This window comes from Acomys russatus, chromosome 9 (genome assembly GCF_903995435.1).
Source record: "Acomys russatus chromosome 9, mAcoRus1.1, whole genome shotgun sequence".
Classification (NCBI taxonomy): domain Eukaryota; kingdom Metazoa; phylum Chordata; class Mammalia; order Rodentia; family Muridae; genus Acomys; species Acomys russatus.
In genome coordinates, this window is record NC_067145.1 from 6737685 (window position 1) to 6760523 (window position 22839).

The following is a 22839-nucleotide window of genomic DNA, read 5'->3' on the forward strand; positions in this document are numbered from 1 at the left end:
GCAGAAGGTGTCTGTCCCTAGCAGAAGGCAGCTCACTCTGGGAGAGCACTGAGCTCTTGTCCCGGAGTATCTTAAAACTCAATAGCTGGTTAAAAGAGTTTCTAACTCGAAACTGTAATTGTCTGTAAAACTGACAGCCGACTAACCAAATCGGGTTTAAAGTTCTCTCATTTAAGCCGGGATAAAGAATACTTCCTCCCAGACTTTTCTAAATGCTGGGGTTAGAAGGCGTGCACACCACAGGCGTTTTAAGTGGCGCTGGCTTTCATGTGTGTTAGGCATGCACTCTACCAACTGAGCTATATCCCCAGCCCTTCCTCTTAAAACTAAGGGGGAGCTAGGAGAGTTTTCAACTGTTACTAGATGCAAAGTAGTTAAGTTTTCAGGGCGGGCAAAGGAGACACCCCGTGGCCTACCAAAGGAAGTGTCCTTGCGTCCTTACATTGTTCTACGTAGTAAAGTGCTTACGTATCTTTAATTGCTTACTGCAGGGTAGGGATAGGGACTCAGATGGCGCGACGAAAGCTTCCGAAGAGTACTCACACAATCCGGAGTTTTTAAGTCCAAGAATGCAACTCAAGACCTTAATATTGGACCAAAGTGCAGCAGCTGAACCGACTCTATGCCTAAGGCGGGCGGGGAGTGCGCAAGCGCACAGCCTCCGGGAGGTGGCGCGCGCATGCGCGTGAGGGAGGCGTAGGGGTTCCGGGACATAGATATTTGGCAGGTGGGGCGCCCGCCGCTCTGCTTTCGCCGAGGACGGGCAATGGTGTTGCGTGGCATCAGAGTCGTGGAGTTGGCGGGCCTGGCCCCGGGGCCGTTCTGCGGGATGGTCCTGGCGGACTTCGGCGCTCAGGTGGTGCGCGTGGACAGGCCGGGCTCCGTGGGCGACGTGAGCCTTTTGGCCCGGGGCAAGCGCTCGCTGGTGCTGGACCTGAAGCGGCCGCGAGGAGCCACCGTGTTGCGGCGCATGTGCGCACGCGCGGATGTGTTGCTGGAGCCTTTCCGCAGCGGTGAGCCTAGCCAGCTCCCCAAGATCAATGTTATTCCAAGCCTCTCTGACTCTTAGGCTTTTAATTTGCTTGATCTCCCCCACTCCCACCCCAGTACTCTTTTAGGTCTACATTTATTAATTATTTGTGGGTATTGAACCGTATGAGAATCTAGCACAAGAGAGAGATTGTAAACCATCACAGGAATATAGCCACCGACCCTTTGATATGTGGCATACCCGATGCTCTAAATCCATTCACACAGACACCATGGTGACCTTTTCCTAAATGCTGGTATTCTCAAGCCCCCGCGTCAAGATCACTTCGTTTACTTTGGGCCGTGCAAACACGTTGTTTCCATGTGTTTGCAAACAACGACCAAATGGTTGACAGAATTACTGCTTTTGAGCACTTGCGTGCTTGGTGACATGCACCTCCGTCTGGCTGTACATAGGCATTTGCAACAGACCCTGAACCAAGTCTAAAGGCGTTTCCTCCTGTATTAGCTCAGAGCATCCCACCCACCGATGTAGCCACTCTTGCTCCTGACTAACATTGCCAGGAAGACAACAGGAAGCCAGTAAGTTTGCTAATGAATGGAATGGGAGTGGATCCCCAGACATGTTTGTATGTAACTCTTGGAGTCCTCACAAGCATATCTGAAGACAGTAATGGTAACATTAAGGATTATATCATAAAACAAAAATGTCCCATTTGAAGATGAGGATAGGTCGGTGTGGTTGACTGGTTTCTCCAAATGGCTCTTAATTCTGACACCTTTCATCAAAATCACAACAAATAATGTTAGTGTACTTGCAAGCGTGCAACTTTTGTTCGCCTTGTAGAAAGAATTAGCCCCATCTTCGTCTTGTGCTCTTTAAAAACAAAGCAACAACGACATCCCCACACCCCCACCACCCACAGAACAATTGCTTTCCTCTACAGGTGTCATGGAGAAACTCCAGCTTGGGCCAGAGACTCTGCTGCAGGACAACCCAAAGCTCATCTATGCCAGGCTGAGTGGATTTGGCCAGTCAGGAAGTTTCTCCAAAGTAGCGGGCCATGACATCAACTATTTGGCTTTGTCAGGTATGTTGGAAAAATATTTCTAAAGCACTTTTGGCTCCAAAGTCAGGAAGTACAGTTACACTGATTAACAAGCATTTTAAGAAGACTTCTTATTTTTCATTATAAGTATGTGTGTATGTGTATGCATGTGAGCGCTTGTGCCTCTAGAGGCTAAAATAGTGTCCTGGGTCACCTGAAGCTGGAGCCACGGCGGGGGTGGGGGGTGGGGTGGGGTGTGTGAATCTGTCTATGTGGGTCCTGGAAGCTGGCTGAACTTGGGTCCTCTGTGAGAGCAGCATACACTGTTCAGCACTGAGCTGTTTTTCTAGTTCCCAGCTTTGGTGAACATGGATTTCCCAGTGTGAACATGTAAATACTTAGTGGAACTGGCCGAGAGAACATGGTTTCACAGTGGAAGAGCTTGTGCATTGTTTTCACTTAGGTCAGTGACTGTAAAAATCAGTCGTCCCACTAAGATGTTCACGCATTTGTTTAAAAGGGACGTTCAATTTGTTATTCCCGGTGCAGGTGTTCTATCAAAGATTGGCAGGAGTGGGGAGAACCCGTACCCACCGTTGAATCTCCTGGCTGACTTTGGCGGTGGTGGCCTCATGTGCACACTGGGCATTGTGCTGGCTCTCTTTGAACGCACACATTCTGGCCAAGGGCAGGTCATTGATGCGAACATGGTGAGTATTAATCGGGGGCTGGGCAGGTATGACCAGCCTGCCATTTGTATTTGGGTATGATATATGGTTGCCTAAAATCTTTCTGAGTAAGACGGCAAATAAATAAGATTTAATATTTGAATCGAAGTCACGACTTTCGTTGTTGTAGTTTAGACAGGGTCTTTCTGTCCTAAGCTGACCTAGAACTCCGTCTCCCTCTGCTTCCTGAGCGCAGATGTGTGTCATCATGTCTGGCAAGAGATCTTTTTCTTTAAAATAGCCTTACCCTTTCGTATGCATTAGAATGCCGTATTGAAGGTACCTATGGAGTCGGTGCTTTAAGCCCTATTTATATACTTACTTATATATTTAGTGTGAGTATGTAAGAGTCTATCTGGAGGTCAGGGGACACATGGTGAGAGTCAGTGTTGTCCTTCGCCATGTGGCTTCTGGGGAGCTCGGGCTGTCAGACCTGGCAGCAGGCATTCTTATCTGTGAAGCTGTCTCGCCCAGCGTGCTCTAAACTTAAAATAAAAAATCACCTGGTTCCTGTGTTGTATTTCAACATTTTTCTCCAAGTTATCTTTTGTGTTTAAATTAGAGTTGCCAAGTACTGATCCTTCAAAACTGAGTATCGGAAGTGGTCTTCAGCCGGCAGAGCAGGTTCTTAGCGATGCTCAGGAGGGCGGGACTTCCTTCCCAGACTTCCTGCTGCATTTCCTAGGAGATGCTTCACTTTCATATGTTTTCTGTGTTCACTGTCATATGTGAACACTCACCTCCCTCTGCTGGGTCCTTTCTCTATGTGATTTCTATATTCAATCTAGATGAATACACTATTTCTCCACTCTTTGCCAGGGCTATGTTTCAAGATTCCCACTGCATGCTGCATGCATGGAACCAGAGATAATTCTGAACTTTACACTACAGTATTTTCCCCACATGTACCTACATGCAAAATGTATAAATTCAACACAGTAAGAGAGTAGGCAGAAATACTAAGCTACAATACCCAAAGTAGAACACTATAAAAATATATGTTGATAAAGCTTATTTGCGGGCTTTTCTAGTTAATATTTTCAGACCATGGTTAATTTAAACTGTACACTTAAAGAGGGGAGAACTGTACATTGTCATGAAGCTTGGACAATTATCCAAGGTCTCACAGCGCCTTGGTAAGAGTTCAGCCCAGGGCTAGCACACACACACACACAGAAGCTGAGAGATCTTTGGAGGTCAAATGGAGGAAGGGTTTAAGGGAGTTAAGTCAGGAAGCAGAGACCAGTTAGCTGGCCTTTGCTGAGCCAATGAGGGCACATACTAAAGCAGTTACTGTTGGAGTAGGACTGGATTAAAGGAATACTAGATGTAAAATTGTGTGTGTTGTTGATGACTTGGCAACGAGGAGAAGAAAGGACTGAGGGTGGAACCAGATTTCTGACTTGTGGGACCTAATGGATGGTGGCACTGGCTCCCAATGACAGAGGATGAGGGGGGAGACAGCAGGAGGTGGCGGCACACAGATTGACAGGTGACTTCTTTCCTCCTTCCTCTGCAGTTTCCTAGGTCTGCCATCTTCAGGGTTACTCTACAACTGTGTCCACACTGTAAAATGAGTGATGTGGCCGCGTGTCAGGACTGTCAGGGTTTTAATGAGCTCATCATGGTGTAGTGTGTTAACAGTGCCCCAAATTGACTCTGGAACGGTTTATGATTATGACTCTCTTTTCCTACAGTAAAAAGAATTTAGTTTTGTTCATTTAAAGGTTGCATTAGCTTCTCAGTATTGGGGTGTGTGTGGGGGGAGGGTGGTACTTAAGTAGGGGCCAGTAACAGATTTTTGCAGTCATTTGAGAATAAACTGGGAGCCAGGTGAGGGGCTGCGGTCCCTTGGGGAGGAGACTGAATGTTAATGTGTAGGGGCTGAGCAGGCAGAAGAAGAGAAGCGAGGGGAGAAGAAGGGTGAACCAAGAGTAAGAAGGGGGTGTCACCATGGAAACCAGAATTAAACAGTATCCAGAGAAGACTAATGGCCAGAGGGTCAAAGGCCTGTGGACACCTCAGGTGTTAAAGATTGAAAATGGAAATTGGGTGACCCTTGCCAAGTCCTTCTGCCACGGGACCTCCTCAGCTTGAAGCCTTGGGTGGCAGCTTCCTTCTCCTGACAGGGGAATCATGCCCAGCCCTGTGCAGTTCTGTTTCTTGAGATTCTGTCATGAGGCATAATTCCCCTTGTCCTTTTGGTCTGTCTCTGTAGGGCATCTTGAGAGGTGTAATGTGGATTTTATCATTTAACCCTGGCTCCTGGCCTAGCTTGCACAACCTCAGCATGAGGCAGCAGCAAAAAGTTCACATTGTGTCACTTAAGTGCAGGGCTCTAACTTCCCACACTCCCACGGGGCTGCCTTTCTGTGAGACACACAGCCCAAAGCAGACAGGCTCATTCTCATTAGCTATGGGAAATCTGAAGGCTCCAGAGACTAACAGTTTTCTAAAGGAGGTAGCTAGAAAGAATCAGAAGCAGTACCGTAGCACAGTTTGACCCAAAGCAGGCCTTTGAATAGGCTTCCTCCACTGCTCCCCGTGGCACAGTGTATGCCATCCAAAGGAACCAACTAAGCATAAACATGTGGCCTTGGGAGTTGTAAGGAGTAGTAGTTTACTACAAGAAAATGACCATTTATAGTTATATGTAAATAGAAGATGGTGGTGCTTCAGAATGTACCTAATTAGCTTTACCTAATTATTACCTAATTATTAGACAGTAGTGAGGTCTGAGAGATTGTTAAAGTATAAACCTTAGGGGAAAATCATTCTTGGCTGATGACTCAAGGCAGTGGGTTCCGTGTACACACACACACACACACACACACACACACACACACACACACTGGATGAAGTAAGGCAGGCTCCAACTACTTAATTTTTTTCTTTAGCCCTTTTATACCCCCAAGACAAAGTTCTTTATGTAAAAAGAAAAATTACTTTATAGCCACAGGTTACATCTTTTCTAAAAGCATCCACCACAAAAACATATTTTTCAAAAACAGATTAAAATTGTTACATAAGAGGGATTATTACATATTCATCAGCCTTTCATTCCATAAGTTAACCGGAAGTTCAAAGCAGTAGTTCTTTACGTCATAGATTAACAAGGGGTGAGCAAGCCAAGTCGATTGTAGCAAGTTTTCTCCTGTACCAGCTGGTGACAATCTATATTTACCAAGAAATAAGCCATCTACCTTACATCTTGGTTTTGAAGTTTTATACAGTTAAATGAACTAATCATGTGTTCTCTGTTCATGTAGTAGACTTACTCAATCCTTGTTCATGACCTCCCATGTCATGGTGCATACCAAGACCTGTGACCGCATCCCTAGGTCAAAAGTTCAAGGGACTCAGACCTGACCTAGAGCAAATGTTTTCCTTGATCAAGCACTTGTCCCAAGCCTATTTTTCTTCCTATTGCAGTTTCCGTGCTTCTACTGCCTGAAATCTCACTGTACTCCTCTCTTAACCCGTTCAGCCTTACCATTCTACAAGGACAAAGAACACTCTACTTTTGATTCTGACTTTAAACTTTCTATCAACTATTTTAACATCTTAAACCTTATTTGAATCAAATCAGGAATTCTCAAAAATTATTATCAGAAATTCTGTAAAATCATTAACTCATCAGTATCATTTCTTGAAAGTTCATCTTCGTGTTGAGCTGCAGGAAAATCGCCCAACAGAGTGGGCTGTCACCCAGGAAGCAGTCACACCAGACTGTAGGCAGTGAGGGTCTCCCCACACCCAGTCACACCATGACAGATATATGAGGACCACAGCAATGACCAACATGAGAAGGCACAGCAGCAGCAGCAGGGAGCAGTCTGGAGACGGAGCCCCCAAGGCCATGCCTCTCCAAGGTACACCCATGGAAGCCCTGCAAAGGTGTGGGTCACCTCCAGAAAGCTCACTTGCCCTCTGAGCTCCTCCTGCATGGTGCCTGCCAAGGCAGACGTCTCTTTCTGACAAACCAGTAGCTTCTTGTTGTTTAACAACAGACTCCTTGGCCCTGGCATGCCTGAAGTGAGACAGAGCCTGTTTTCTCACAGTGCTGTCCCCTAAACACTGTGGGGTTAAGATAGCTGTGCAAAGGGCCCATTTTGTCGTAGGTCGTGAACCTGGCCTTGGTATAGTGCGTTGCACCGAGGCTGTTGGCACACACGAAGACAGTGGTGGGAGGTCGAGGCTGCCCTTTCCCTGCCTCATAGGCTCTTTTCTGAGCAGCTTGCAGAGCATGTGGGTAAGAGAGTAAGAGAAATGTGCGCTGGGGTAGTCACTGCCGAGCCTCGGGATGGGATGACAATTGCTAGCACTGGGTCTCTCTTCCTGTGGCCTCCTACGATGCTAAGTGTGTTTCCTTTATGATGAAGCACAGTGGAAACACTTCATTACAAAGCTGGTTCACTCTGAAATCCGAGGACTTTCCACATACTTTGCCCTGAATATGAAAGTCACTTAATCAGTATTCTGCACTTCCCACAAGAATTACCAGCATGGCGATACAGTAACCCCGCTTGCCCACCGTTTGCTCCACTGGCTGGCTCTCAGGGGTGAGGCCTGAGGAGAAAGCAGGCACCTTTTTGTAGTAGGCACTAACTTGTTGGATTTTGAATGAGCAAGCCCAAATTAAGATCTGTACAGAACAATAGTTTCCTTCAGAGTATTTTAATAACAAGGTCAAATGTGTGCAAAAAGAGGAGGGGAAGACGTTGAGATTTAGTAATCACCGGGCAGTGGTGGCGCACGCCTTTAATCCCAGCACTCGGGAGGCAGAGGCAGGTGGATCTCTGTGAGTTCGAGGCCAACCTGGTCTACAGCGTGAGTTCAGGACAGCCAAGGCTATACAGAGAAACCGTCTCAAAAAACAAAACCAGATTTAGTAACCAATGTGAAAGAATCTCTGTTTTGTCAGGGAAAAAAAGCATTAAAGGAAAGCATAAAGTTTACTTAAAGCAGTGACATAGTTATGTGCATATGTGTATCTATTTGTGAATCGTTGTATGTCCTTACACAGATATGAGAATGCTAAACAAAAGCATCACCTGTGTCCAGGTCAGTTCATGAGCATAAGTAGCTGGACTCCGTGTCCCCGTCATTAATCTCTTCTGTGACTGCACTAGGCAACGACACATGCCAGCACCATGAATTCAGAGACATCTGAGATTTTAAGCTGAAAGGGAAAATTGGGGTACATCCAAAAACTACTTTACAGTTGCTCCGCAGCCAGCAGCGGCGGATTTTCAAGCTCACTATTGGAGTGGAAGTCTTTGAGGGTAGACTCGGGGTGAGGCTCTTCCTGGGACACTGGCATCATTATCACTATAAAACTTTTAGACTGTAGGACTCGATAGCACAGATAGCTGCTCAGGAAGCTGAGGCAGGGGCATAGCTGCTGTAAGGTCTCTCTGGGCTACAGAGCACATTTATGTCAGCCTTAGTAATTTAGACCTTATCTCAAAGTTAAAGGCAGATAGGGCTGCGGGCATAGTTTAGTGGTAGAATAGCTGCCCAGCTTGTGCAAGGCCCTGCGTCCCCTCTCCAGAACTGCCCCCCCCAAACCCCAAACCAGCAGCAAAGAAACAGAACCTCTAGGCATGAGAAAGTTTCTACATTAGTAGCGCAGTGCCTCTTGGCTTCAGGTTTGAGCCCTGTGATGATGCCACCTGGGCACTGGGATGCATTTGGTCACTCAGGGTTGGCGGGAGGGTAGCAGTCCCAGACTGATTTGTTTGGACTTACAAGACATGAGTGTTTGCCACCCACAAGATTATGCTTGGCTTTCAATCGAAAGACACAGGGTTGGGGTGAAGCTGGGATCAGCTAGGTTTATGAGTTCCCTTTACAATGCACATGCTTCATGTGTGTGGGGTGGGGCGTCCATGTGCTTACAGGCAGTGAAATCAAATGTGTAGGCGTTCAAAGTCAAAGTCATGTTTTTTAAAAAAAGATTTCTTTATTTTAATAATTGCATATGAGTGCTTTATCTGCAGAAGAGGGCACCAGATTACATTATAGATGGTTGTGAGCCACCATGTGGTTGCTGGGAATTGAACTCAGGACCTCTGGAAGAGCAGACAGCGCTCTCATCCATTGAGCCATCTCTCCAGTCCGCAAAGTCATGTTTTAACATGTGTGAAGTTGTAGAGCGGGGCTGAGAAGATGGCTCCGTTGGTAATGTGCTTGAAGTCCAGGTGTGACGGCTTGAGTTCAGACTCCCAGAACCTCGGTAAAAAGCCAGGTGAGACAGCATTGCCTGTGATCCCCGTCCTGGGGAGGTAGACACAAGAGAGCCCTGGGGTTTCCTGGCTAGCCAGTCTAGGTTGGTGAGTTCCAGGCGCCATAGGAGACTCTGTCAGAAAGCAGTCGACGAAGACACCTGACATTGATGTCTGACCTCTGCCTTCCCACACACAAACAAAAGTAGAGAGAATACATAATTCAGTGGGCATCCATGCACTTTTAATTAACTTCAAAAATCATCAACATTTTGTCAGCATTTGAAAGGAAGACAAATGTAGTTCCTTTAAATCTTAAGATATTTTGTGAATTGTGGCGTGTACCCATGGCATTCTCCCATAAACTTTGTCTACCTCAATTTGCATAAATGTCAGAGAAATTGTATGGTTAGATATAATCGTCATGGATTGTAAAATAAACAGTTACATAAATATTAACCCCTCCAAATAATCCTTCCTTTATACTTACGTAAGCACCTGCATCCATAAAGTGTCCTGCTTCTTCAAAGGTGGAAGGAACGGCATACTTAAGCTCTTTCCTGTGGAAAACTCAGCCCATGGGACTGTGGGAACGGCCTCGAGGACAAAACATGCTGGATGGTGGGGCTCCTTTCTACACAACCTACAAGACCGCAGATGGGGCGTTCATGGCTGTTGGTGCAATAGAACCCCAGTTCTATAAGCTGCTGCTCAAAGGTAAGAAAACCAGCCCTGTCTCTCCTGTCCCCCTTTACCGCGAGCGCTTGCATCTTGACTTTGATATCTTTTGAATTCCATGATATCTTTTTCCCCCCAACTTTCTAGTTAATGTAACTGTAGCTGCCAACATATTGTGAGGCATTTCATCTGTCTTGACAGATAATTTTACTACTCTGTAAAATAACTCAGGCCATGAAAGCCTGCTCTTCAGTTGCACATGACACTGGATGAATGTTTATCCTACTCCGTATGCCCAGATCTGCCTTAATATTCCTGAAAGCGGTTTGTTGGTTCCCCTGGCTCCTGTCCCTTGATGGGCATCTCTTGTGATACTGTGGTGTAGGAAGTCACATGAGTGCAGAAAGACTTCTGTGCGTGAGATCCATCCAGTCAGACCATGTCATTGTCACTTGATACCTTGGAAGTTTACCTTTCTTGTGAATTCTTGTTGATTGAAAAGTTCTTCCTGTGTAGGACAACATTTGCATTTTTCTTGATGTCGGTTGACTGTACATGTAAGGGTTTGTGTCTTAGGTCCTTTTCTTTTGGTAGTAGGAGGGGCTCTGGCCTGTCAGTTCTGTTGCTTTGTCAGTCATTATGACACTAGGTCTTGCTTATTATAGTATGTTTGAAATCGAGATGTGTATGTTCTTCTTCAGCTTTATCATGGCTGTTGGGATTTACTTGGATTTCTGTATAAATTTTAGTATCAGTCTGTCAACTTCAGCAAATAAAGTATCTGATTTTTTAAAATGTGCGTGTGTATATGTTTGTATGTGCGTGTATGCGTGTTCAAGAGTGTGGGCATTGACACCCCATAGCACTTGGGAGGAATTCAGAGGACAACCTTGGGGATCAGTCCCGCCTTATCCTTTCCTTGAAACAAGCTCTCTCTTTTAAAATTTTATTTTTAAAGTATTTGTGAATGTTATATAAAGTGTGTGGTTATTTTAACTCAACTAGACAAATAATGGCTTCCAGAGGGAATTTCTTTCTGGAACCCATCTTAAGAAATAAATCAATTTCCAGAAACTAGATCACTGAAAAGAGACTTCATTTCCTGAGATGTTTAGTAAAAAGCTCTTGACAGTGACAAGCTTGTTTTGAGCTGCGTCACTGCTACTGTGTCCCCACCTCAGCTATTGGCTCCGACTTCAAACTGGTTCAATTTTTTTCTTGTCATTCACTCGAGAAACCCTGGTATAAGTTGTCATAGTGGACTCCTCATTAATTAGAGTCACTGCTCTCAAAGCATAGTAATATAATGTTACATTTCCCTCTCAGGACTTGGCCTCAAGTCTGATGAACTCCCCGCCCAGATGAGCATAGCTGATTGGCCGGAACTGAAGAAGAAATTTGCAGATGTGTTTGCAAAGAAGACCAAGGCAGAGTGGTGCCAGATCTTTGATGGAACGGATGCGTGTGTGACCCCAGTGCTGACTTTTGAGGAGGCCCTCCACCACAGCCACAACAGGGAACGGGCCTCCTTCATCACTGATGAGGAGCAGCACGCAAGCCCCCGCCCTGCCCCTCAGCTGTCCAGAACCCCAGCCATCCCTTCCACCAAAAGGGACTCTTCCGTAGGGGAGCACACCGAAGAGGTGCTGAAAGAATTTGGCTTCTGCCAGGAAGAAATTGATCAGCTGCGCTCGGAGAGAGTCATTGAAAGTAGGAAGCCGAAAGCCAACCTCTGACTCAGGCACAAGTGAATCTGCACGCTGCATTTACACAGGAGAATGATATGCACAATTGAATGTATGGAATTGTGAATGCGCAGTGATGAAGCGATCCAGGTAGTCCAATCAAGACACAGCTAGAGACTGATTACAGAGTAATGATTGCTTTCTGAAGCTGCTTATCAGAGCCTCTGATTAAGGAATATTTGTGTGTGTGTACTGATATTAACTTGTGGCAATTTTCTGCCTTTCAGTTCACTTGGTAAAATGTATTCATTGATATTAAAAACATTTTTATAAATATAGCTATGATATATTTTAAAGAAACTAATATAATTTTAATAAATAAAGCTTTTTTTCCCCTCCTGGAAGTCAACAGTATTTTTTTTTTCCAAGACAGAGTTTCTCTGTGAAGTCTGGCTGTCCTGGACTCGCTCTGTAGACCAGGCTGGTCTTGAACTCACAGTGATCCACCTGCCTCTGCCTCCCAAGTGCTAAGATTAAAGGCATGTGCCGCCACTGCCCGGCTGAGCCTCTCTTTCTTTCTTTTTTTTTTTAAGATTTATTTTATTATTATGTATATAGTATTGTTGGCTTGTTTACCTGCAGGCCAGAAAAGGGCACCAGGTTACATTATAGATGGTTGTGAGCCACCATGTGGTTGCTGGGAATTGAACTCAGGACCTTTGGAAGAGCAGGCAGTGCTCTTAACCACTGAGCCATCTCTCCAGCCCCGTGAACAGTATTTTTAAGTTGTGAAAGCTTTCTAAAAATCCCATTAAATGCCATTTAAATAACATTTTTGATGCATTGAAATATTGGGGCACTACAGTTAGCAAAAATGCATACCTCATAAAAACCACGAACCTTTTCATTCATTCCTTGCCTTTGAACTCAGATGTTAGCAAATGGTCTTGAAGTTTTCTTCATAAAACCCTGCATCATATCACTGCACTGGGTGCTGGCCTCTGTGTGACTAGCCTGGTGGCCTGTTCTCCATCACCTGGCAGCAAGCCTTTTCCTCAGTCATCCAGTGCAGGTGTGCTAAGCTCTTCCCACCAATGTCTGCCTCTGTACTGATGAGTCTCCACCTGCCCCTCAAAGTCCTGCTTATCCTCTTGAGAATCCCAGTGAAAAGCAACTTTAATTAAGCAAATAAATGAATGAGATATTCCACAAGCGACATGGAGAACAACTGGTGTCAAAAGGCATGATTGACAGCTGGGATGGAGTCCAGGTGCAAAGTGAGCTTCTCCCCTTTGCAAACCTCTACTGTAGCTCAAAGATGCTAATGGCTTTGCCAACCTTGGCCTCCGGTTAGAGGGTCATAGTTTTCTTTCTCAGTGATGGAGTTCACATTTCCATAGCAAGCTAATCCCTGGTCACTTCTCAGTTCCTTTCAAGTGCTCTTTTTCTTTTTAAATATCTATTCATTCTTTGACATTTTATTTGCACAGACAGTGTGTCTTGATCACGTCTAACCCTCACTCCCCTCTCCAGCACCTGCCCCACACATCTCCCTTCAGCAGGTGACTGCTGTCTCTCTCTTTGTCTTCCCTTCCTTTTTATAAAAAAAGATTATTTATTACATATGCAATATTCTGCTGGTACAGTGCGTATATGCCCGCAGGCCAGAAGAGGGCATTAGATCCCATTGTAGATGTTTGTGAGCCACCATGTGGTTTCTGCAAATTGAACTCATGACCTCTGGAAGAGCAGACAGTACTCTTAAACACTGAGCCATCTCTCCAGTCTTCACTTCTAATACCATTGCTTTGTGTTTATTTCTGTCATGTTACCTTACTGGTAATTTTTTATGCAAGACTAGCCTTTTTAGTCCTGCAAAATATTACACCAGTGATTTTTTTTCTCCTATAGGATGACACATAATTTTAACAACAATACATAATTATAAAACTGCTATCTAGAATACCAATCTCATCTTCAACCTCTGCTCTGCAGCTCTTTCTATGGACCACCTGAAATGTCTGTATGTTAGGGCATCTCTTGCTTCCATTCCTTCTATGTACTGCACAATACAGAATTTTCCAGAATTAGCAATACACCTTTTGTTCCTGCCACTTGGTTAGCAAACTCATGTTGGCTCAAAAGCAGCTTTCTTTGTCAAACTTCCTGCCTTTCTCAACCCTAGGATGGCTTTGTACAGTGAATATGAACTGTGATGTCAGACAGGTCATGTGTCCAAATTTCACTCTTCCCATATGGCTTCTAGTTCAATACTTTGGAATGCCTGACATACAGTAGAAGCTCAGAAATTGTTCATTCTTTCTGGAAGGATCCTTGCTGTATTCCCATTGCACTCTGTTTATATATCCAAGGATAGGGATTGCTTTTTATTATGGTTTACAAATTCTTTACTAAGCCACGAGCTTCTGGGGTAATGGCTCTAATATTTATGTCTAGTTCAAAAACACTATTTATGAAGTACACCAACACAGAATATGGGCCCTGCTCCCCAAAAGTTGACTACAGTGGGCTAAGGGTGACACCGACAGATTTGCATTTCTATAAAGCATCCAAGTGATTATGTAAAACTTACATTCCAAAGACTTCATCTTGCTTAGTTTCTGGTTTTTTTTTTTTTTTTTTTTTTTGCTTGCTGTTGGGACCACAATACTTGAGATAAGTAACACCGAGGAGAATTTACTTTTGCTAAAGTTTAGAGGTATCAGGCCATCAAGGCAAGAATCATGGCAGATGGAGCAGCAATAGGGAGGGGACCAAGGCATGAAACACACCCCCCCCCCCAGGAGATGCCTCCACTCCAGCCTCCCAGCAGCCTCCAGACAGGCTCCAGTTCCATTGCCTCCCTGGAGGCTATCCCTACTATAAATCCATCAGTGAGTTAAACCATGCCCATAAGAGCTTCCATGGTCTAACCCCATACAAAAATGTCCTCACCAGCACACCCAGAGGTGTACTCCATTGATTTAGATGCTTTTAAACCCAGTCCCATTGGTAATCAAGATTAACAGTCACTGGGCTGGAGAGATGGCTCAGAGGTCAAAAGCACTGGCCACTCTTCAGAGGAGCCAGCACCCACATGGCAGCTCACAACTGTCTGTATTTCAGGTCAAAGGGATCAACCACCCACTTCTGTCTTCTAGCCACGCATGTGGTGCACAGACATACATGCAGGAAAAATTCCTCTATACACAAAAAAACAAAGTAACGATTACAAATGGCATTGCTCTATGAGATATGGACCAGCAAGTCTTTTTAATTTTTATCATTAGTGTTAGTGTTACAATATATTCTCAGCAACAATATCTGTTCAGTTGGTTGGTTAGGGAAAAAATAAACACAAATTGTTTAAAATCTCTGGCTAATAAAATGAGCTAACTCAGATGGTGACTTCTGTGATTAAGTGATTACACAAAGTGAATGAAAAATTATTTTGGTAGGTTATAAATTTAAAGAATCACTATATAAGTAAGATTAGTAACATGTCAACGATATGTGCTTTCCTTTTTTCTGGAGATCTGGAACTGTGCAGAAAATGTTACATTTCCTCTTTGTTTTTATAAAGTTAAAAACAAGATTTAGACGTAGGGTAGGAGTATGGTCAGCAAGGAGAAAGTTTTGAGAAGCTTTCTCATGAACTTTGAGAAGGGTGGGAGAGAAGCAGACAATCGAGGATAGGAAAAGCTTAAGCAAGAGAAATTAAATTTTTTTTGTTGGTTTGTTTTTTTGAGACAGGGTTTCTCTATGTAACCTTGGCTGTTCTGGACTCACTTTGTAGACCAGGCTGGCCTCAAACTCCTTAGCAACCCACCAGTCTCTGCCTCCCCAGTGCTGGGATTAAGGCTTGCACCACCACACCTGGTGAGAAATTACATTCTTGACTACATTGTTCAATATACATTTTCACTCTATTGATGGTGCCATATGGAAAGTGATGAGATGTCACAAATTATGAGGAAAAAATCACATGAAACAGGTGACTGGTACACACAGACCAATTTATTTATGTCCATATCCTTCTAGAAACAGCCCAGGCTTCAGTAACAATAGTGTTGCATTTTATCATTTATACATTTATTCTCCTGCATAAATCAGGATGCTTTCAATTTAAAGAAATACTGTTTTTAAAAAATGTATATGCTTTGATGGGCAAGCCTGAGTCCAGAGGGATAAGAGCTGGCTATATAGTGTCCCTCTGGCCTCAAGTCCCTGCAAATGTCCACTCTCTGAGCTTTCCAACCTGTATGCATAGATCTCCATAGGTTGGTAGTAAGTTCTGGACCTAAGTGTGGTGCCACCCTTTTCAGGAATCCTGAATTAACCTGGCCCCCTCTCTCTGCACTGCATGAAATCACTGCCGTTCTTCTACCAATGCTTGGTACAGACAGTAAGATAGTCCTTAGATAACTCTGCTCAGTTTTTAGAGCGGCCATGATATTGCAAGACTCGTGTTGGGAGAGTCTTTTCCTGGAAAAGAGAGAGAGAGAGAGAGAGAGAGAGAGAGAGAGAGAGAGAGAGAGAGAGAGAGAGAGAGAGAGAGAGAGAGAGAGAGAGAGAGAGAGAGAGAGAGAGAGAGAGAGAGAGAGAGAACGAGATCGACGCTAACACAAGAGGCTTTTGTTGAACTAACGCAACGGAATCTGCCTGCCTTCGAGAAGGAGAAGACCCTGAGCAGCAAAAGCAGTGGGGTTTTATACCCTATACGGAAGCCGACTTTAGCAGCAGCGATTAGTACAAACTTGATTGGCTAACAGGGTGACCTTTACGCTGATTGGCTGGGTGGCCAGGGCTAAGAAAGGGGACCAGGGCCACACCGCAGGTCACTGTGACCTGTATCTCTGGTTGGGTGCGGGGGGCGGGATGTCAGGTGCTCAGTCCCTGAACACAAAATGGTGTTGATTTGGTCTCTACAATACCAGCTTCCTGACACGCCTAGGTGGGAGGAGAGACAGGCCCATCAAGATGGACAGTGGATGTTGGGTAGACAGACAATAAGGAGAGTCACATACAGGATGTTCGTTGCTCTTCCATGGGCCCAAGGGAGACAGTAGAGCAGCTGTTCTCATTTTGTAGATGATAAAAACAGATGCAAAAGGTCCTTAGCCTTCTTAGTCCCCAAAAATCCTTGTAGACCTCTAGACCTCTTTTTTGGGGGGGAGTGTTTTTTGGTTTTTGAGACAGGGTTTCTCTGTGTAGCCTTGGCTGTCCTGAACTCACTTTGTAGACCAGGCTGGCCTTGAACTCACAGAGATCCGCCTGCCTCTGCCTCCCAAGTGCTGGGATTAAAGGCGTGCGCCACTACCGCCCAGATCTTTGTAGACCTCTTGACCAATTAATGGATAAACTGTAACCATTAAAGCTCGAAATAAGTAGGTCCAAGAGGCTTGACTATCATCCTTAAGAACTCATTAGCTGTTTGAAACCATAATATATGTAGATGGAAAGAAAACATTTTAATATTTGTATTGTAAATTAGTTAATTACTAATGAATACATGTGTCTGTTACTACATAGCTTCCTCTGCCTAGGAATCAAGCTAGACACTGTTTCCTTCATCTTCTGTTCCTTGCTGATTTCCCACTGAACATGTTTGGTTTTTTTTTCTTTTTCTTTTTCCGATAGTGATTGTGGGAAACCCAAAAACCCAGCTTCACAAAAATGAAATTAAAAGGATTATAGTGCAATCTTACCTCAAATGTTTGAACTACCTCAAATTTGCTACCAAAATGTCAAGTTTCACCGTTGACTTGATTTCCAAATTGAAATATTCTGAGTTATCCCAGAATCTATATTTATATTTGGGTGACCTGACACACAGTTTGAGAAATGTCAAATTAAGATTTGCCTAGGAAATGCAAGAACAAGCACAACAAGACTTTGAACTGTAAGGTTCCGACTCGATGCCATGGTCTTGAACCATTTTTAAAGGCATTTCTTTTAAGAGAGATCCCCAAGGAGTTTTACTAAGGTTTAGTAAAGAAAATGTGGCCACTTGAAGTCTTTAAGACTGAGTAAATTTAATCGTAAGATTACATTGATAATAAAGATCAGATATAGTGAGCCCATTCAGCTATGAACAGAATCAAGGAGCAAGGATCATAACTAGGGATGAAGGAACAATAGCTACAAGGAGTTAAGAAGAAGACCCAGAATTCCAGTGGGCTGATAGAAGGTTGGTTCATTGTGAACATGCAGTCAATGCCAATAATATCTTTAGATGGTGAAAATTGGGACATACTCTTTTTCCCTTCCATCCCTGGCTTTTCACCAAAGCTTCATGTTAGCCATATATACCTAGAAGCCTGAGAGCAAGGGAGCCTGGGAAATGTAGTCCCACATGAGCAAGCAAAGTAGGCAGTGAGTGGTACAAATCAGACTGTCTATACTCCATTCATTCAACTTGTATTTATAAGCAAATATTTTTGAGGGGGAAGGGGGACCTGAGACACACCAGGCTAGAAACTAGGGATGACATAATGAACAAAATCGACCTGATCTCTGCTCTGAAGATCAAGGCTAATTAACAAAGGACATAAAAAAGCAAAGCAAAACAAAAATGTACTAATTATAAAAAAATCTACTAACTGCAATGAGAGAAAAGTTCAAGGAGTTATGTAAATAGCTAATGATTTAGGTGAAGGGTGGGATCACCCCACCATTTTAGGTCTAGTTAATTTTATCATTTAAGCTCTGTGTAGAAAATATGAATTCAGGAAAAGGGACTATCCAGATCTATAGAAAGAAGTTTATAGAAATTATTAGATTATTTAAATTTTAATTTAGTCCATGTATAAGAAGACTTTATGATTTTAAAACTATGAGAGTGATGTGTGTACAATTGTGTGTGTGTGTTGAAAGGGAGAGAGGGAGATCTTTAGAAAAACTCCAGCATTCTAAGGACCCAGAGGGCTCACAACAGCTAATCTCTGTCATGCTTCCAAGTGCCAACACCCCCCTTTTGCGTCTCATAATAACTTGTGATCTTGGAGGCATGAAAGAATTCCAGCCCCTCCTCCAGCCTGCCCATCTCTGCTGGTTGCTCAGACCGGCTCCATGTCAGACCCAGTTTGGAGTATAAACCTGAGGACCACGCAGGAAGATCATTCTCTCCGTGGTCATGAGTGGCAGCAATGGGCAGACTGACACCCGTACCTATCAATCCCTAGCTGAGGATCGCCCCTTTGGCTCCGTGGAGCAGCCCAAGAGATCCACGGGGAGACTCGTCATGCACAGCATGGCCATGTTTGGCCGAGAGTTTTGCTATGCGGTGGAGGCAGCGTATGTGACTCCAGTTCTGCTCAGCGTAGGCCTGCCTAAGGGTCTGTACAGCATGGTGTGGCTCCTCAGCCCCATCCTGGGATTCCTGCTGCAGCCTGTGGTGGGGTCCATCAGTGATCACTGCAGGGCCAAGTGGGGCCGCCGGAGACCCTACATCCTGACACTGAGCATTATGATGCTCTTGGGGTTGGCTCTGTACCTCAATGGAGACGCTGTTATATCAGGTAAGTGGCCTAATAGTTAGCTGTTGGGGTAAAATGTCATCAGTATTTTTTTAATGTGTGCTAGAAACTGGTTAAAATTAATGCTCTCCCCCAGCATACAGTGAGCTTCCCTTCACCTATGAATAACCCTAAACCTGTGCTTCAGAGCCTTTGCTTCTAGAAACATCACAGCATTGTCTTTTATTGTTGTAAGATTTTAAAAATGGGATTGAGCTTTTATCTATTTCATCAAATTATGTTATTAAAATCATTTTTACTTATTTATCAGTTGAAGGATTTTTGAGCCTATTATGCCTCGTGGAATACTTTTGTCCAGCTATAAGTATTTGTAACTATAAGCTGCTGTGTAGAAATGGGAGTTAATCCTGGCCATTTAACATTTTAATTGGTACAGGGTGAGAGTCTGTCAGCCCTGGGAGCATATTTACATGGCAAGTTCTGGATAACAAATTTGGTGAGAGAGCAATATTTCCAGCTACACATCAGCTACTAACTCCTAAGTACATTGAAAAAGAGATCATGGGGGGCGGGGAGAGCACATATTTTCAGACCATTTATGTCAGTAGGATGAGCAATTATGATACAGGATAAACAGGTACCATTTGTGTATGTTCAGAAGACTGTACAGGTACGGAAATGTAGGATGTAAAAAGAAAATGTAAGACAAGCACTGGAGGCACTGAGGAGAGGGTGGGTTTGATTTTCGATTTCATACTGCAATGTTTTAAACATGCTCGTATGTTGCACACTAGTCCTAGTTTAGCAAAGCAAACTAGGAGGAAAGGAAGCGAGGGAATATCTCTCTTGGAGGATTGGGTAGATGAATAGAGTGGTTGGATAGAAAGGATTATACCTATGTGTTCAAAGTATTTCAGTGGCGTTCTTCATAAACCAAAGGAGCTGGAGAAGTTGGCTGAGGCGAGACAGAGTAAGTACATACCAAGGGGCTACCCAGTTGCAGATTCTCGTACTCACCCCCTTCCACTTGCCAAGTCAGAGCCTTGGGGAATGGGGCTGGCAATCTGTGTTTTGACAGAGTGGTCAGACGGCAGCCAGGCACTCCAGAGTCTGGGAAGCCCTGTGTTTGGGTACCTCCGCACACCCGTGGGTCTGCACATACGTAAATGGGATGCCTCAGAGAGTAGCTATCACTGGAGGTGGGATTTGAAGAATTTTCTTCATCTTATTTCATATCATTATTATTTTTTAATTTAAAGAGATGTCTTTAAAATTCCAGAATACTTAGATAAGGTATAGACCCAGTGCTTTCTAGAATATTCACAAGACAGAGCAACCATCAGTGCTCCGTACTTCCAGGGTATTTTTATACCCTCCTTAAAGAAACCTACTATGCACTGGGAGTCACTCCCTGTTTTCTCCTAGGTATCAGCTACTATGCAATCACTAACACTAATTTGCTTTTTGTTTACAGATTTGTCTTTCCTAGGCATTCAATTGCATACTTTCTTAAACACACACGCGCGCGCGCGCACACACACACACACACACACACACACACACACACACAGAGAGAGAGAGAGAGAGAGAGAAACCAACTACAAAACCAAAAAGAAGTGCTTTAGTGGCAGTTTAAGTGAAATAAAGCTGTATAGGTTGTTCTAAATGTGATTAAGAAGACCAATGTTTGTTTCTCTGTTAGCTTTGGTTGCTAACCCGAGGAGGAAGCTGGCTTGGGCAGTAAGCATCACCATGGTAGGTGTGGTTCTCTTCGATTTTTCTGCTGACTTCATTGACGGGCCCATCAAAGCCTACTTATTTGATGTCTGCTCCCACCAGGACAAGGAGAAGGGCCTCCACTACCATGCCCTCTTCACAGGTAGGCAACACTTCAGAAAAGTCTCTCCTTCAGCTTTGCAGATATGTCAGCGGAAGACATCCGGCATCTCCACCCTTGGAACCCTTTGAATGGATGGATCACTTGATAGGAAGTGCCAATCACGCGCCTTGGCCTGTCTTAGTTCATAAGCTCATGACCGGGGCTGCAGAGTTCTTCAAAAGGAAGTTTAGACAAGAGGGTTTTTTTTTTTTTTTTTTAATGCTGTGGAAATGTGTACAGCTAAGGTCAAAAGGAGCCCTGTGCACTGGGCCTTCTCTTTAAAGCAGTGGGCCTCAGGCATTTGTCAGGCAACACCAGCCTTACTGAGGGATGTGTTGGAAATGCAGATTCCTAGGGCCCTCCTCTAGTTATGTTGATTCAGTATATCTCAGGTGGGGCCCAGGAATCTGCCTCTTATTTGATAAGGCCCCCAGATGATGTGGCACACGTCCTAAGACATACATATAAAACCTAAACTAGAATTAAAGCAAGCAAATGAAACCCTACCATCATCAAGAATTCTTAATTATATAAAGAAATCAACCCGCTCCCTTATAAATGTGTTGGGTGGGCATGGGGTGCTCTGTCAATTCCTAGGGGGCTGTTGTCAGCCTCCCTGGATTGCCGTCAGGGTGTTGCCTGAGCAGTGCCAGGTAGCATGCCAGGCAGGAGCTAGACCTGGGTAATGTGGAAACTGAAGGCAGGATCCCAAACCAGGGGGAGTTTTCTATCTAGCAGTGGGACTCTATCAGGCCAGTTCATTATACTGTCTTCATAGTCAAGCCAAGTGAACTTAAAATGTAAAAAGTCATATCTCCTTCCATAGCCGTATAGGGCCCGACCTCCAGAGCCAAGATGAGTCCCTGCCTGTGGAACCCATCGAGGCTAGCTATGTCATTTTGGCAAATATTTGACTAGTAAAACCACAAAGGGATGAGGCTGCCCCCATGCAGCAAGCTGTTCCCACCACATTTAAGGAAGGCAGAAGGGTGGTTCTGTCTGTCAGTGGCTCCTGGCCGCTGTGTCTCTGAAGATGTAAGTTCTGTAGAATAAAGCCAGGGTTTGAGAAAATCCCTGCCTCGTTTTTGCTCTTATTCCTCAATAACCCCGTTCCCCTCACCTGGAATCTCGCCCCATGGAATCTTTACCCTTGTTGAGGTACGACAAGCACTCTTAACCACTAACTCGTCTCCCCATCGCGCTAACACACAAGCTATTTCCGCTCCACACCTCAGGCTTTATTTCCCATTAGTCCCCCCACATTCTCTGTGCTCTGAGTAAGTCGCAACTTGTTTCCAGCCCAGGCTTCAGGTCTGTTTCATTCACTCTTCCCTTGGTTCTTCAACCATCCACAGCCACATCGCAGATGATCAAGATAAATCGTAACGTAACGCAAGAGGGAACCTCCCTTTTCTTCTTCCTTAAAAAAAAAAAAAAATGTTAGTAATGTTTTTATTTATTCTCTGAGAATTTCAAACACTATATTTTGATCATATTCATTTCCCTCCCCCAACTCCTCCCAGATCCTCGCCCATCTCTCCTGTAATATCCATTTGGAAATTAAAAAAAAAAAAATGCTTTGTAATCCCCACCCTCCTCCTAAAGAGAAGGTCTCCTACTTTTTTTCTAAATTACAATTAGACTTAACTTCTAACTTGGCCTTGCAATCAATCCACAAAATAATCAAGACGCAAAAGTTTATTGCGTGGATGGATAGAAAGGGGTGGATTTCTTGAACAGGGAGATGTGGGCCGCATGTCACCGTTCACACATTCTACAGTGCACAATCCCCGGGGGTGGGGGTGGGGTCCTCTGGTCAGCCTGGTCTGTCATGCCTCAGGATTGCTGCTGCCTGGCTGCATTGAACCTCAGAAAGGTAATCCTCGCAGCTATGCAGACCAGCAATCCAAGGTCAAGATGTTGACAGAGATGAGTTCAGGGAAAGTGTCTCTCCCTGACTTGCAGACACCCGTCTTCTTGCATCTTCTGTGTCTTCCCATGACCTCCCCTCTGGTCATGTGTGCCTTCCACCTCACCCTCACTGCCCCCTGGAGTGTTTTCCTGTGTAAGAAACTCAGCCCTGTTGACTAGGGTTCCTCCTGCTCTCATGGGATTGTAAGCACCT

The 22839-nt window shown here is 44.4% G+C and overlaps 2 protein-coding genes across 2 annotated transcripts in view; both read left to right on the forward strand.

Annotated features, from left to right (window-relative positions):
- The first annotated feature begins 746 nt into the window (after positions 1–746).
- Amacr (alpha-methylacyl-CoA racemase) lies at positions 747–11463 on the forward strand. The gene is made up of 5 exons (XM_051150968.1): positions 747–1013; positions 1938–2081; positions 2589–2749; positions 9525–9711; positions 10999–11463. The coding sequence occupies exons 1-5, from the start codon at positions 767–769 to the stop codon at positions 11406–11408; spliced, it is 1149 nt and encodes a 382-aa protein (XP_051006925.1). The 5' UTR covers positions 747–766; the 3' UTR covers positions 11409–11463.
- Positions 11464–17950: 6487 nt separating this feature from the next.
- The window catches only part of Slc45a2 (solute carrier family 45 member 2), a 29596-nt gene continuing 24707 nt past the window's right edge, over positions 17951–22839 (forward strand). The window contains exons 1-2 of the mRNA XM_051150969.1: positions 17951–18877; positions 20538–20714. Coding sequence (XP_051006926.1) covers positions 18493–18877; positions 20538–20714 — 562 coding nt within the window. The 5' untranslated portion in view covers positions 17951–18492. The remainder of the gene's footprint in view (positions 18878–20537; positions 20715–22839) is intronic.